We start from the raw sequence: 15,457 nt of genomic DNA on the forward strand, positions 1-15,457 counted from the left end.
GGTCAATCCCCTGCTCTATTCATGCTTTATCCGTGACTGTGTAGCCAAACACATTTCCAGCTCCACCTTTAAATTCGCCGACAAAACCACCTTTGTTGGACGAATTGCAGGTAATGATGAATCAGTGTATGACGGAGATTGACTGGCTGATTGAATGGTGCCAGGACAACAACCTTGCTCTCAAGGTCAGTAATACCATGGAAGTGATTGGTGACTTTAGAAGAGCAAGGCTGAGAATCCACAAACCTGCCTTTATCGACGGGTCGGTGGTGGAGTGAGTTAACATCTTCAAGTTCCTGGGCATGCATATCTTTGAAGATGTCCTAGACCCAGCACATTTATGCAGTCATAAAGAAATCCCACCAACGCATCTACTTCCATGGAAGATTGAGATATATCCTAGGACACTTTGAGCAGCTAGAGAGGAAATTGCAGGTGCCCTGGCTGAGATTTATGTCATCATTAAATGCGGATGAGGTACGGTTAGAGTGTAGGGTGGCAAATGTTGTACATCTATTTAAGAAGGGCTGCAGGGAAAAGCTTGAGAACTATAGGCCAGTGAGTCTAATATCACTGGTCGGAAAGTTATAAAAGAGTATTCTGAAGGATAATGTATTTAGATGGACAGAGGCTGATTAGGAATAGTCAGCAAGGGTTTGTACGTGGGAGATCGTATCTCACAAATCCGATAAGAGTTTTTGAAGATGTAACCAAAAAGGTTGATGAATCCATAGCATTCATGGATTTCAGCAAGCCATTTGTCAAGGTTATGCATGGTAAGTTGCTCTGGAATGTTAGATACATAGGATCCAAGGAGAGCTAGCCCGCTGGATGGAAAATTGGCTTCATGGAAGGAAGCAGAGGGGGATGGTGGAAGGTTGTTTTTCCAGAGGTCTGTGATTATTCATATGCCTCAGGGGTCGGTGCTGGGCCCATTGCTGTTTGTCAGCTATATCAACGATTTGGATGACAATGTAGAATTGAACTGAACTGAATTGAATTGAATACATTTTATTAGACAAGAATACATACAAGGAATTTGCCTTGGTGCTTTGCTCGCAAGGATAACACGATATACAGTAGACAATTAAAAATAAAATATTATAATTTAAACATGTGAAAAATAAAATAAAATACCAGAGCAAGAGGCTAGACTTTTTCGCTGTTGAATAGAGCTACTGCATGGAAAAAAAAGTTTTTATATCTGGCTGTGGCGGTTTTGACTGTCCGGAGTCGCCTTCCAGAGGGAAATGCTTCAGTTTTTGTGGCCAGCATGTGTGGGGTCAGAGATGATCTTACCCGCTCACTTTCTGGCCCTTGCAGTGTACAGTTCATCGATGAGGGGAAGGTTGCAGCCACAACATTCTCGGCTGATCGAACGATGCGCTGCAGACTCTGGGTGTCATGCTTGGTAGCTGAGCCAAACCAGACCATGATGGAGAAGGTGAGGACAGACTCTATGATGGCAGTATAAAACTGGACCATCATTGCCTGTGGAAGATTGTTTTCTCAGGTGCCGCAGGAAGTACATCCTCTGTTGGGCCTTTTTGACTGTGGAGTCGATGGTGGCCTCCCATTTAAGGTCCCTGGAGATGATGGTTCCAAGGAACTTAAATTACTCCATAGATGTGACTGGGATGTTATTGATGGTGCGTGAGGGGAGGGGAGGGGGAGCTCTCCTAAAGTCTACAGTTAATTCAATTGTCTTAAGAGCATTGAGCTCCAGGTTGTTGCGATGGCATCAGGACGCCAGCTGTATCACTTCCTGTCTGTAGACAGATTCCTCCTCATCCTGGATCAGTCCAATCAGGGTTGTGTCATTCACAAACATGAGATGCTTGACAGAGAAGTCTGTGGAGGTGCAGCCGTTTGGTGTAGAGTTAAGGAGAGGGGAGAGTACGCAGCCTTGTGGTGCTCCTATGCTGAGGGTCAGCGGGTCTGAGATGTGCTTTCCCAGCCTGTCTGTCAGGAAGTTGGTGATCCACTGACAGAGGGGTTCAGAGGCACAGTCAACTGTGAGAGTTTGGAGTGTAGTACCTCTGGCACAATGGTGTTGAATGCAGAGTTAAAATCCACGAACAAAATCCTTGCATAGGTCCTCTAGTGGTCTCAGCACCTCATCAGGAGGATGAAGTGCAGGCCTAGGTTGACTGCTTCAAATATTGGCCCGGTATGCAAACTGCAGGGGGTTTGTGATATTTTTCAGGTGGGCCAGCACAAGTCTTTCAAGGGTCTTCATGATTATAGAGGTCAGTGCGACAGACCTGTAGTTATTAAGACCAGTAATCCTTGGCTTTTTGGGTACAGGAACAATAGTGGAGACTGGCGGGGACAGTGCAGGTTTGCAGGGACTGATTGAAAATGTCTGTGTAGACTGGTGCCAGTTGTTCCGCACAGAGCTTGAGGGTAGCAGGATTGCAGCAGAATCTTGATTGGTTGGGCAAAATTCCCATTTCTTCTATCCTTATCTGACATATTTTGTTTTTTCATCTCTGGCTGTCCAAACATCTGCCTATCAAAACCCCCTCACACCTGCATCCGCCCACAAAAAGCTGGAGTAACTCAGCATGTCTAGCATTATCTCTGGAGAAAAAGAATAGGTGATGTTTGAGGCCGAGAACTTTCTTCAGACTGAATCATGGAAAGGGAAACGAGAGATATAGAAGATATATAGAACAATGAAATATATGCAAAAAGCAACAATGACCAAGGAAAGGTGGAGCCCACAATGGTCCATTGTTGACTGTAGGGAAGGTGATAACAAGTTATACAGACAGTGTAACTCAACATAACGATAATGAAACTAGTACAGCGACAGGGTGGGAGAGATATGGAAAGAGAGGGGGTGCAAGGGTTACTAGAGAAATCAACATTCATACCGCTAGGTTGTAAGCTGCCCAAGTGAAATATGAGGTGCTGTTCCTCCAATTTACATTTGGCCTCACTCACAATGGGGGCCCAGGACAGAAAGGTCAGTATGGGAATGGGAATTAAAGTGTTTGGCAACCAGGAGATCGGATAGGCCAAGGCGGACTTAGCAAAGGTGTTCAGCGAAACGATCTCACCGATATATAGGGAGTCTATACCTGGAACAGCGGATACAGTAGATGTGGTTGGAGGAGGTGCAAGTGAAACTCTGCCTTATCTGAAAGGACTGCCGGGGTCCCTGGACAGAGTCGAGGGAAGAGATATAGGTGTTGGAAGGTACCTGCGGAGTGGATAGTTTTGGGGGGGGGGGGGGCAATTTAGCAGGTCAGGCAGCATTCCTGAAGAAAAGGAATGGTCCATAATCCCAGATCAGAATCATTCTTCAGAAGTGTCCCAACCCGAAACATCATCTAGGTATGTTACAAAACCTACCTTGTTCGTCATTGGGAATCTGCCCGCAGCCATGTCCGCGATTTTGGCGCTGTTTGGAGGGGGCGGGTTTAAAACGCAGATGTTCAGCCTAGTAAATCATTAACGAAAAATCGCTGCAAGACCCGGTCGCAAAAGGTATTATTAGTTTTATAGGCCTCGATAATATAGTTCTAATAGTTCTCTAAAAAACTGATGTTTCATTCCGCAACCTCTCTTCAGCCCCTGGGTTTTGGAGAGCAAACAATTAAAGGTATGTATCTTATTTTAATTAAATGGGGCATAAAAGCATAATGACCCTATATATCAAGTTATCTATAGCGAGTAGACTGTATTTTGGGCTTTTTATATCCCGCAGTATTTTTCAACGGCATTTGAGGAAACTAATCCAGCGCTATGGGTCAAGAGTTCTAAACCAGCGCGTTCCACATGAACCCACTAGAAAGCCGATTTAAATGGGCATTTATTTACAGCAATTGAACACTAAATTCCTTCCATTTGGCCTATAAATTAATGTAAATTAGATATAAAAATCATGTTATATTGTGAATTATTTGTGAATAATCTTTGGACACTTAGGCTATTGAAAAATGTTAAAACTTCTCACTTATAGAAATGGAGTCTTTTGATTATCCGGATCACAGCTTTTTTGTAATGTCCATTGAAAATCAATAGGGAACAAGATGCTAATTTCCGAGTATGAAAATGGTCATAACTTCTTTAATACTTGAGATATGAAAGTGAATTTGGTGTCAAATTAAACTTATTGTTATGCTTTATCTGATGGGATAAATTGCAGACTTGATTATTTAAATCTCAAAATTTTGTAACATTGCTACATCATCCATCTTTACTCTCCATGCAGATGCTGCCGAGTCATTCCAGCACTTTGTGTCTTGTTTTCTAATCTTACATCACATCTTCTGAATTTCAAGGTTTAAAACAGTTTCTCATTGATGCAACTCGAAAAAAGACAAACTGCTGGATGGATGACTTTTCGGGATGGGACGCTTTTTTCTCTCTCCCTCCTCCACGAACTATCTTTGATCGGGCTTTACTGACTTTATCTTGCACTGAACGTTATTCAACTATCTGTACACTGTGAATGGCTCGATTGTAATCATGTATTGTCCTTCTGTGTGATTAGCACGCAACAAAAAAAAATTAAACTGTATCTCGGTACACGTGACAATAAACTCAACTCAAACATTAAATAAACCAGGTAGATAGATGGGAAAAGCTTAGAAAGATACAGGTCAAACGCAGCTCTGGTAGACGATTTGGTTGGCATAAACGCGTATGGCCCTTCCCGGGCTGTACCACTCACTGACCAAAAACACCTCCCGCGTTTTCCGGTTCACACTTTCACTGCTCGGAGCCGACAGTTCGCCCTGTCATGTGACATCAACCCGCGCTGGAAGCGTGAGCGCGCCCGCGGCCTTATGCACCCGAAGGAGCGCGCGGCCGCCGCGGGAGCGGGGGAGAGGGGGAGAGGGGGGGGGGGGGGGGGAGGGGGGGGGGGGGGGGGGGGAGGGAGGAGGAGGGGGGGGGGCTGGGAGTGGCGGGGAGGAGGAGGGGGGGAGGGGAGAGGAGGAGGGGGGGAGAGGAGGAGGGGCTGGGAGGAGGAGGGGCTGGGGAGGAGGGGCGGGGAGGGGAGGGGGAGGAAAAAGCTCGCGCGCAACGTCCGCCGCCTGGCGCCTTTTGGCGGCGATTGTGACGTCACTGCCCCTGCGTTGGGCTGCAGGAGACCCCTGGCGTTATTGCGTTGGAGACGCCATTGTTTTGGAGGTGGTGTCGGTTTGAAGGTGTCGGCTCACCGCCGAGCGGCTACGGAACCTTCACCGCCCCCACGGCCTTCCGCTACTTCGTTTCCCCGTTGTTTGAATACGCTTTGCGGGCCGGACTGGGCCAACGTCACGACGATGGATGTGAGGATGCCGGTCTGCACTTCCGCCGGCTGCTGAGCCGGGTGCGGCCCTGCTCTGCCACCCGAGCCGCAGCGTTGTCTCCTGTCCCGGCCCTGCCCCAGCGCCCCTTCCCCCCTCCCTCCCCCATCTCTCCCCCTTTAGTTCCCATTCGTGCTCCCACCCCCCCATTTACTTCATGGCCTTTGCTTATGCCATGGATCCAACTGACGGCTGAGAAGGGATCGACTGAGGCCTGGCTGACCGTCGCAGGAGCAGAGTCCGCCCGACCTGAGAGGCGCCTCGACCCCGGCTTGTGTCCGCAGTAAGGAGCGCCCCGGATAGACGCCGTCCGGACTTTCCCACGAGGAGCAGGAGCAGTGGACATTATTGTCTTAGATTTAAAAACAAGACTGCGCCCAGACTTGCTGCATTGCGGCTTTGCAATAAAAAAGCAGGAGGGACAGCAATCTCAAGACCTGCGAACTATTTCCCTGCGAGTTAAATCCTTTGAACTTCATTCAATTTCATGGACGTTTAAAATATACCATTGACTTTTGAACTACCCGGTTTATTAGTGAGTAAAACAGCCAGTATATGATTTTTTGTGCATTGTGAAGTTAAAAAGAAGCTAGTTGCTTATTGAGTTACGGTCCAGATTTAGTGCTTTAAAAAAAAATGCTATAATACAACAAAGTCTAAATACTTGAATTTCAGATATGGGAATTAAATTGTGAGAAAAGAGATTTTTTTTGTTTTGTTTTTGCAATTTTAAAAGGATATTTTTTTGTGGGTAAGACTTGTCCCATTAAAAAAAACAGAAATGTCGTGTATACATTACAAATTTTCTTCTAAACTGAACTATGACACGGTCACTTTCGATGGGCTTCATATTTCTTTGAGCGATCTAAAGAAGACTATCATGGCCCGGGAGAAGCTGAAGGCAGCAGACTGCGATTTACAAATCACCAATGCACAGACTAAGGAAGGTAAATGAACTGACTTTTTAAACTGTTTTAGGTTGTCCTTTTTTATTTTCTCTAACCATGTTCTGTGGTAGACAAGATGGCGCGGATTGCTGGATTTGTCTGATTTCATTAGGAAATCTTGCTTACAGGTTTGAAGGTAGTGCATGTCCGGGACACAGGAAATTGAAAGATGTAAATATATGCTGGGTATTACGTTTGTAATTTTGATTTGATCCGTCGAATTTTCTGCACAGTTTTAAAATGTTCACCTTTGTTCTTTGTGCATTGTTTTTAATATGAAAGCTGTTCTTTGCCTTTCGTCATTCTCAATCTGTTCTTCTGGCCTCGATGGGTTTAATTAGAGAACTGTGGTAAGCTTTTTGGTGACCCGAGGAAGAGCTCTTAACTGGAGGCCACACTGTTCCAGCCTATAACCTGTCAGATGATGACAGTCAAAGACAATATACTAAATTAAGAAACAACAAAATGTATTGAAGTTGGAAGGCATGTTGTTGTCGAATTTGCTTTAAATCCTCATAAAACAGTTTAAAGACTAAAAGCTAGATGGCACATATTAGATGAAATCATAAATTATATTTAATTGCTGCATAATTTTACACAATTCTGTGTTTTCAAATTCCATGCGGCCTGCTGGTCAGGCTGGTAAAACATTGTATGGAGATTGATCACCTGTAGTTTTAATGACATATTAATAGGATTGGTTTGTTATTCGACTGACTGGCTAAAATTTCAAATCTAAGTTGAGTTGTGGAAAATCTTTCTGACTGTTAATGTGGGAAAAGCGCACCCAAACTAAGTTCACTTTCACGGTTTGATCCCTGTCCATTGCACTTGTTAAACTACATATCGAGGCATAGCATGGTCAATGTTTCTTTACCATGCCTTTCCAGTAGTGAAGCACATGGAGATTGGATGGGGGTAACTCGCATTGTTCCTACAACTCTATTTCCAATTGTAGGTGCTTTGACTTTTGTAGAACATAGAACAGAACAATACAAGAATAGGCCCTTTGGCCCACAATGCTTGTGCCGAACATGTTGCGAAGGCCGTCATTTATCTACCTGCACGTAACTCGTATCCCTCTATTCCCAGCTTATCCATATGCCTATCCAAAAGTCTTTGAAATGGCACTAACGTATCTGCTACAACCACCATCCGCAGCAGTGCGTTACAGGCACCCGCAATCCTCTGTGTTTTGCCCTGCCTGTCTCTTTAAACTTTGCCCCTCTTACCTTCAAACTATACCCCCTAGTATTTGATTTTTTTCATCCAGTGAAAAAGGACTCTCTTGTTCCAGGGAAAACAATACAAGTTTGTTCAATCTCTCCCTGTAGGGTAATATCTACCAATGCAGGAATCATTCTGATATAGCTGTGCACCCTTTCCAAAGCCCTTGCACCTTTCCTGTAATGGGGTAACCAAAACTGCACACAATATTCCAAATGTGGCCTGACCAAGGTCCTTTCAAGTTGTATCATGACTTCCAGACTCTTATATTCGATTCCCTGTCCTATAAAAGCAAGCATATCACATGCCACTTTTACCACTCTATACTTTTGTTACTTTTATGGAGTTAAGGACTTGGACCCATTGATCTCTGTATATCAGTGCTGTTAAGGGTCATGCCATTAATTGTACATTTTCCCCATGCCATTTGACCTCCCAAATGACAAAGCCTCGCACTTGCTTGGATTAAACTTGGAACGGCCATTTTTCCACCCGTAGATGGAGGTGATCTCTATCCCCTATAGTAGGTGATCTATATCCCCCTGTATTATTGACGTTCTTTGCTTAGTCCGAGACCCCAGCAATCTTGGTGTCATCTGCAAACTTGCTAACCTACCCAACTATGTTTGCAACCAAGTTATCTAAATCACAAAAAGCAGAAGTCCCAGCCAGACACGTGCCGTGAGTAATTACTCAGGGTAGGCAGTCAGTCGGTTTTTTAAAAATCTTAAACCGCGCATGCGCAGATTGTTCTCTACGTAAGCTGTCAGTCGACTTTTATAAAGTCTTCAAAAGCCAAATCTCTTAATAAAGTACCGTATTTCCCGGCAATGAAAACGCACCCCCATTTTGAGTTGCTAAATTTTGAAAGAAGGCTGGTGGGACATAGAATTTCTCATGCTCGAAAAAATAAAAATAAAGAAAGCAATTTGCCCAAGGCTTCCAAATCGCCTTCATTCTGAATTACTGAATGGGTGGGGGGTGGAGGGTCACGACAGGTGGAGAGATGGTGGGAAAAACGGGAGCACACCGGGGACAAGTTGAATCAGTTGTGATCTTATTGAATGACAATACTTGTTCAAGGGACCAATTGGGGGGAGAGTTCCTTTCACCGCGTGTGGTGAGTCTGGCCAGGGGTAAAGTTGCTCCCCTCGTTAACTTAACACATTTCTCTTAAGATAAAACACATTAAGGTAAGCTTTGATGACATTCTCACAAATCTCATCGCCATCTAACCACATTGTTCTGTGAACGTAAATGCTTTTTTCTTTCGTGTCAACAATTTATGTATTGTCGCAAATTTCATTATCGCTTCCCTCGCCAATGTTTGGGTCCGAATTGTTGTTGTAAAGAGTGAAGAATAATAAGAATGGGTTCTGAGCCTTGTTGAGTACCACTGCTAGCAATCTCAGCTGTAAAATAAAATGCCTTTTTTTAATTTTTTTTTTTTTATAAGTCTGCTAACCTGATTAAAAAACGTTCATACTCCATTTGAAACCGACTGAACTCATCAATCCTTTTTCCATTTAAAAAAAAAATGGTTAATCAAAAAAATCTTTCCTTTCCAGATGATTAATCTCCTTTGTAATTGAAGACTTTAAGATATTTTTCAACTGATTCCAGCATTTTATTCCAAAACATTTCGCATCACATAATTTTTCCCTGCAATTTCCTTAAAATGAGACATCAAAAAGGACGAAGTTCAAGGAAAATGTAGAATAGATCATTGTTAGCTAGGGAAAGGTGACAATGAAGCATACAAAGATAAAATTTAATCAGGAGGACAGTCAGATTGGACGGAGAACTAGGATGGAGGAGGGCTGGGGAGAGGGAAACCAAGGGTTACTGTAAGTAGAAGTCAATGCATTCTGCCTTTATGTAATCCACATCCCTGCATTTCCAGTACATTTATGTGCCTGTCTAAAGGCCACAAATAATGCCATTGCATGTACTTCCACCACCCCTTACAGCAGGGGTCGGCAACCTGCCGTCCTCGGGCCGAATGCGGCCGTAATCCGAAATAATCCGGCCCGCAGGCGATTTCCCCCCCCCCCCCCCCCCCCCCCCCCGTAATCATCCGGTATGCCATGCTCCCTGAGCAGTGGCTGGGCTTACCGAGCACCCCGAGCAGCAGCAGCCCAGCTCTGGCTGTACTGTATCCTGCGCAAAGCCGCCGGCACGGCCGCACAACTTCTGTGAACACGTTTAAGAAAGATGCTAGAAAAATCGAAGGTAGACAAGAATGCTGGAGAAACTCAGCGTGTGAGACATGCAAGGATTGCATGAGGCTGCCTCACCCGCTGCGTTTCTTCAGCATTTTTGTCTACCTGTGAACACGTGATTTGATGCTTGCCATCTGGGGCAGGATGGGGGCGGGATCCATGTGTACACGTGATAGATGTGGCCTGCCATCCGATCACAGACATGCATCCCGTCCCGGCCCCTATGCAGAACAAGGTTGCCGACCACTGCCTTACAGAATGTTCCATGCACCTACCACTCTGTAGAATAAAAACATGCCCCTCCCATCTCATTTAAACTGCTTCCCTCTCAGCTTAAGTGTTTGACATTTCCACGTTGGACTCGTGACTTGTCTACCCTATCTTTACCTCCCCTCAGCCTCCTTTCCAGAGAATACCATCCGAGGTTATCCCAACCTTGCAATCTATACCCTCCAGGCAGCATCTTGCATCCACGGTAAAGCCTCCACTTCCTGAAATGGAATGCAATTTGAGAGTTTAAGTATGGGTGTTAGAATGGCGCGGTGATAGAGCTCTACTGCCTCAACACAGGAGACCAGAGATTGATCTTGACTGAGTGCTGTACATGTGGAGTTTGCATGTTTTCCCTTTGAGTGCATGGGTTTCTTCTGGGTGCTCCCACATCCCAAAGATGTGTGAGTTTGCAGGCTAATTACACTCTAAATTGCCCCTAGTATGTAGGGAGTGGTTGCAAATGCGTGATAACATAGAAGTTGTGTGAATGTTTGATCAATGGTCAGTGACGACTCTGGGCTGAAGGGTTGTGTCTCGAAAATAAAATATTTTGGGTTGCATTTCTGTGTCGAGTCTAAAGCCAGAAAGTATGGTCTATGTAGCTGATTCCTTCTACTTTGTGTATCAGGCTGTTCACAACCTTTATGCCTGTTGACCTTAAAACTGATTGGTTGGCCTCCTTTCCCACTCACCAAACTAGCTTCCATAACCCGCACTAATCGTGTCCCAATTTTCATAAGTTCTATTTTTCCGCTTTCTAATTACCTTTTCTTGTCTCATCTAATTTTTAACGTGTTTGGAACCTGTTCTTGGCTCAATTCCTTCAGATGAGCAATCCAATAAGTACTCTGTCGTTTTGTGCTGCATCTGCTTCACTTACCCTTCCTATGCAGGCATCAACACCTAAAGTTAGGATTTCCCTCTGTCCACAAAACTCCCACTTTTGAGACATTTTGTTGAAGCCTGTACCTGATCCATCTTGTCACCCGTACGAATTTATTTTCAAGTTATCAGTTTTGGCTTGATAACTTTCCTGGGAAGCACCTTGGGACTGATATTACATTGATAGAGCTTACATAAATATAAACAAATTAACTTAAAATATATATTTTATTATTTGGGCATTAGCATTATATGAATCGTGTTTCCTCAAATAAGTTGCAGCTAAGGAATACGTCAAGATCGGCAATTAATTATTTTGCATCATGCCACTCAACGGGTAGACAAATTAGTCTGGTTATTATGATTTGCATATCTCATTTCAAAAGATTGTAGGAACTTTATAATTCATACAAATTTCAACAAGTTTCCCTTTTAAAATTGTGGATTTTGTTTTAAAACAGTCCAATTATAGGATTTTTCCCCATGGATTGTGTCGAAGATAAAAGATTATTTTAACTATTGACTTTACAAATCTGGAGCTGTAGGGAGAAAGGGTATGTGTTTTAAAGCTGCAGTGCTTCTAACACGATAATGCCAAGAGTAGTAAGCTCCCTAAGCACTATATGTGATGCTGTCCTCAGTATATGAGCAAAGAGGTCCTTCTGCAGTTGTACAGGGCCCTAGTGAGACCACACCTGGAGTATTGTGTGCAGTTTTGGTCCCCTAATTTGAGGAAGGACATTCTTGCTATTGAGGAGGTGCAGTGTAGGTTTACAAGATTAATTCCCGGGATGGCGGGACTGTCATATGCTGAGAGAATGGAGCAGCTGGGTTTGTATACTCTGGAATTTAAAAGGATGAGAGGGGATCTTCTTGAAACATATATGACTATTAAGGGATTGGACACGCTAGAGGCAGGAAACATGTTCCCAATGTTTGGGGAGTCCAGAACCAGGGGCCACAGTTTAAGAATAAGGGGTAAGCCATTTAGAACGGAGATGAGGATGCACTTTTTCACGAAGAGTTGTGAGTCTGGAATTCTCTGCCTCAGAGGGCGGTGGAGGCCAGTTCTCTGGATACTTTCAAGAGAGAGCTAGATAGGGCTCTTAAAGATAGTCGGGGGATATGGGGAGAATGCAGGAACGGGGTACTGATAGGGGATGATCAGCCATGATCACAATGAATGGCTCGAATGGCCTACTATCACCTATTGTCTATTGACAGGTCAGTATGGGAATTCAAATTAAAATGGGTGGCAGCTGGAAAATCCAGCAGACCTTTGCAGATAGAACACAAGTGTGTACAGGAGGCCCCATTGGGAGCACCAAATGCAGTAGGCATTTCGGTCCCTCATTCAAATTATTGATATATATTTTGAACAGCTGGGGTCTGAACACTGAACTCTGGTCCCCCAATAATCACTGTCTGGCACCTGAAGAAAACTTGTTTATTCTGCATTTTCAATCTATCATCCAACTCTTAATCCATGCCTATATATTTAAAGTTCTAAATTTATTGTCTTCAATTTTGCATTCTTATGTGGGACCTTGTCCAAAGTCTAAATGCACCATCTCTGCTGGTTCTCCATTAACAATTGTATCCATTACTTGATTGTTTGCGGATGTGGACTCAAGTTTTTTTTTTTTTTCAGAACCCATTCAGGCTTTGTCCAATCCTGCAGTATGTCTTCTGTTACTACATTTAAAGTAGATTGTTATTTTCTCTGCTACTTATTTTAGGCTTCCCTACTTTTATTCCCTCTTTTAAATACTGGGTTTATATTTTGCCTCTATTCAATTTGGGTTCACTAGCCATTTATAAAATTGAATTTTTAGTTATGTCAAAGTATTTTGCTTGTTTGACATGTCTGCCCTTGTTTTGTCCTTGTCCCTCCTTATCTGATTTGGATGCAGGCCTTTGCTGTTCGATTGAAGCCTTTAGGACTTCGGCAGCATAATCTGCAAACATCTCTGCACATTGTGGAAACAATTGTTTGCTGGCTGTTTAAATTGAATTAAATTCAGAAATATTTTTACTTAGTTTCACTTCGAAAACCTTTAACAAAAAACTAATTGGGGATTGAGAAATAACATGGCAAGGAGCTTTGCTTTCTAGTTTGCAACCCTCCAACGCCTTATGAAGTCTTATCCAATGTTTTACGAAGTCTTATCAAATTTTATCCTAGTTGGACATCAAGCAAACTGCCAAAATGCCAAACCATCCAATGACTTGTGATTAGGAAATCAGTCTATTTAATTAAGTACAGAAAATATCTATTTCAAATATCATTGCATCTATTCAGAATTTGAAGCCAGTCTGTTAGCCCCAAGGGTTTAAGGATAAAAAACAAATAATTAAAAAAATGATGGAAGAATACTAAATTTATGGCAGGATAATTGTGTATCTACCCGCTGTTGCATGAGCAGTGTTTCCACATTACTAAGCTACTGTTTCGCTCTAATCAAATGCTCATAGTGCTGTGTACTTATTCAAGGTGAATCAGCACTCGGATTAAGTCAAATGGAACTTTCTAGTGAAATGCTTCAGGGTTTGTGTCCTAAACCTTTTAAAGTGTCTAACTTCTGAACAAAGTAATATATGCCAAAATGCCCAATAATATATAATGCACAAAATCCTGTATAATCTGACAAAGGTTTATGTGCACCGTCTCTAACCTTATATACTCCGTTTGATGTTCCTAATGAAGCCTCCTTTATATCAGGGAGGCCAATAGTGGACTCGGCGACTGTTTTGCCGAACACTTGCATTGAGGCCTAATGGATCTCCTGGTTGCTAATTATTTTAACTCCCCTTCCCTTTCCCATGACTTTTGTGTTGGGGTGCTTTGCATGTAGGCTTTATGTTTTCCCTGTGACCCTGAGTTTTCTTCGAGTGCTCCGGTTACGACCCAACTCCAAAGATGTGCAGGCTTGTAGGTTAATTGGCCTCTGTAAATTGCCCCCTTGTGTTTAGGAGCGAACTAGTGTAATCACTGGTTGCCTTGGACTTGGGCCCAGTAAAATGCTCTGAATAAATAAAAATAAATAGATTCGCTCACCATTGATCAAAAGTACTAAGGTATCTAATCCAAAAGCTGTTGAGTGGGGGAAAAACATCCGTTATCCTTGTAGTTACGGATTAATTCATAAATCAAAGTGAATAAAATCTTCAATTATATAAATTATCCCTGGGAATAGAATGTTCTTGTTTTTATTCTGACACCGTTAATTCTTTACAGAATATACAGATGATAATGCTTTAATACCCAAGAATTCATCTGTCATTATAAAAAGAATTCCCATCGGAGGTGTGAAATCTGCTGGCAAATCATTTGTCATGTAAGTTTGCAATTTTATTTTAACGTTTAACCTATTGCCCTTTCACAGTGAAGCAAATTCAAATGGTTTAGGAATAGGATTATTTCAGTTGAATGTAGTCTTGAATTTATTTTTTTAATTTACATTAGTATACTGAATGCTTAAGAGTTTAAAAATGTATATTTATATGATAATGGAGGCTTGACGGTGACTTGTGAAAGTGAATAGAATGATGTGAAAGACACCTTTAAATTTTGGATATAAGGATTTTCTATTTTGTAAAACATCATTTGATAATGTATTTTGATGAATATTGTGACAGCTTGTTATTAAATATGGTCATTAAAAGTAAAAATTGATTTTCTTGAAATGTTTAAGAAAGAGCTGCAGATGCTAGATAAATCTCTTGTTATAAAGTGTTTTGTGATTGGCTATGGCCAAGTTGTTGCATTAACCACATTTCTCTGATTACACTTCATTAATTCTAAAGTGAGGCTCCAAGTGGTGCTGTGAACATGTCACTTATTTATCTTGTATTGGAGGAGGGCTTTTGTTTCAACACAAAGCAGAAAGTACCAACACCGATAGATGATTTGGATGAGAATATACATGGCACAATTAGCAAGTTTGTCGATGACACAAAAGTGGGTGATATTGTAGATAGTGATGATTGTTGTCAAAAATTGCAGCAGGATCCTGCTCAGTGGGGCAGGTGGGTTGAGGAACAGTTGATGGTATTTATTGCAGATAAATGTGAGGTGTTGCATTTTGGGAGCACTAACATGGGCAGGGCATATTACACAGTAAAGGGTAGGGCTCTAGGGAGTGTTGTAGAGCAGAGGGATCTAAGAGTACAGGTACAAAGTTCATTGAAAGTGGCATTACAGGTAGATAGGGTGGTCAAAAATGCTTTTGGCTCATTGGCATTTAGTATTGAGGATAGAAGTTGGGAAGTTATGTTGCAGTTGTATAAGATGTTGATGAGGTTGCATTTAGAGTATTGTGCTCAGTTTTGGGCACCATGTTATAGGAAAGATGTTAGAAAGGGTGCAGAGAGGATGTTGCCAGGATTCGAGGGCCCCAGCTATAGGGAGAGGTTGATCAGATTAGAACTGTGCCCAAGTCCAGTTGATCACACTAGTTCTCTCGTACACACGGGGCAATTTACGGAAGCCAATTTGTTGGAGCGCAGGAGGATGAGGGGTGATTTTAGAGGTATAAAAAAATCATGAGGGGAATAGATCGAGTAGATGCGCAGAGTCTCTTGCCCAGAGTAGCTGCATTGA

General features: G+C 42.7%; 1 protein-coding gene and 1 long non-coding RNA gene across 8 annotated transcripts in view; one reads left to right on the plus strand and one right to left on the minus strand.

Annotated features, from left to right (window-relative positions):
- Positions 1 to 997: 997 nt before the first annotated feature.
- On the minus strand, positions 998 to 4,823 carry LOC129706862 (uncharacterized). Its single transcript, XR_008725109.1, has 2 exons — positions 4,678 to 4,823; positions 998 to 2,583 (listed from the first exon to the last, which is right to left on the minus strand). It is a non-coding gene; the product is annotated as an uncharacterized LOC129706862 (long non-coding RNA).
- Positions 4,824 to 5,083: 260 nt separating this feature from the next.
- Positions 5,084 to 15,457, plus strand: part of LOC129706863 (E3 ubiquitin-protein ligase RBBP6-like) — a 70,420-nt gene continuing 60,046 nt past the window's right edge. For 2 of the 7 annotated variants that reach the window (XM_055651444.1, XM_055651445.1), the window contains exons 1-2: positions 5,084 to 6,250; positions 14,093 to 14,192. In XM_055651444.1, coding sequence (XP_055507419.1) covers positions 6,085 to 6,250; positions 14,093 to 14,192 — 266 coding nt within the window. In that variant the 5' untranslated portion in view covers positions 5,084 to 6,084. The remainder of the gene's footprint in view (positions 6,251 to 14,092; positions 14,193 to 15,457) is intronic. The other 5 variants (XM_055651447.1, XM_055651446.1, XM_055651451.1 and 2 more) reach the window with 3 other exon arrangements.

The sequence above is a fragment of the Leucoraja erinacea genome, chromosome 20 (genome assembly GCF_028641065.1).
Source record: "Leucoraja erinacea ecotype New England chromosome 20, Leri_hhj_1, whole genome shotgun sequence".
NCBI classification, from domain to species: Eukaryota; Metazoa; Chordata; class Chondrichthyes; order Rajiformes; family Rajidae; genus Leucoraja; species Leucoraja erinaceus.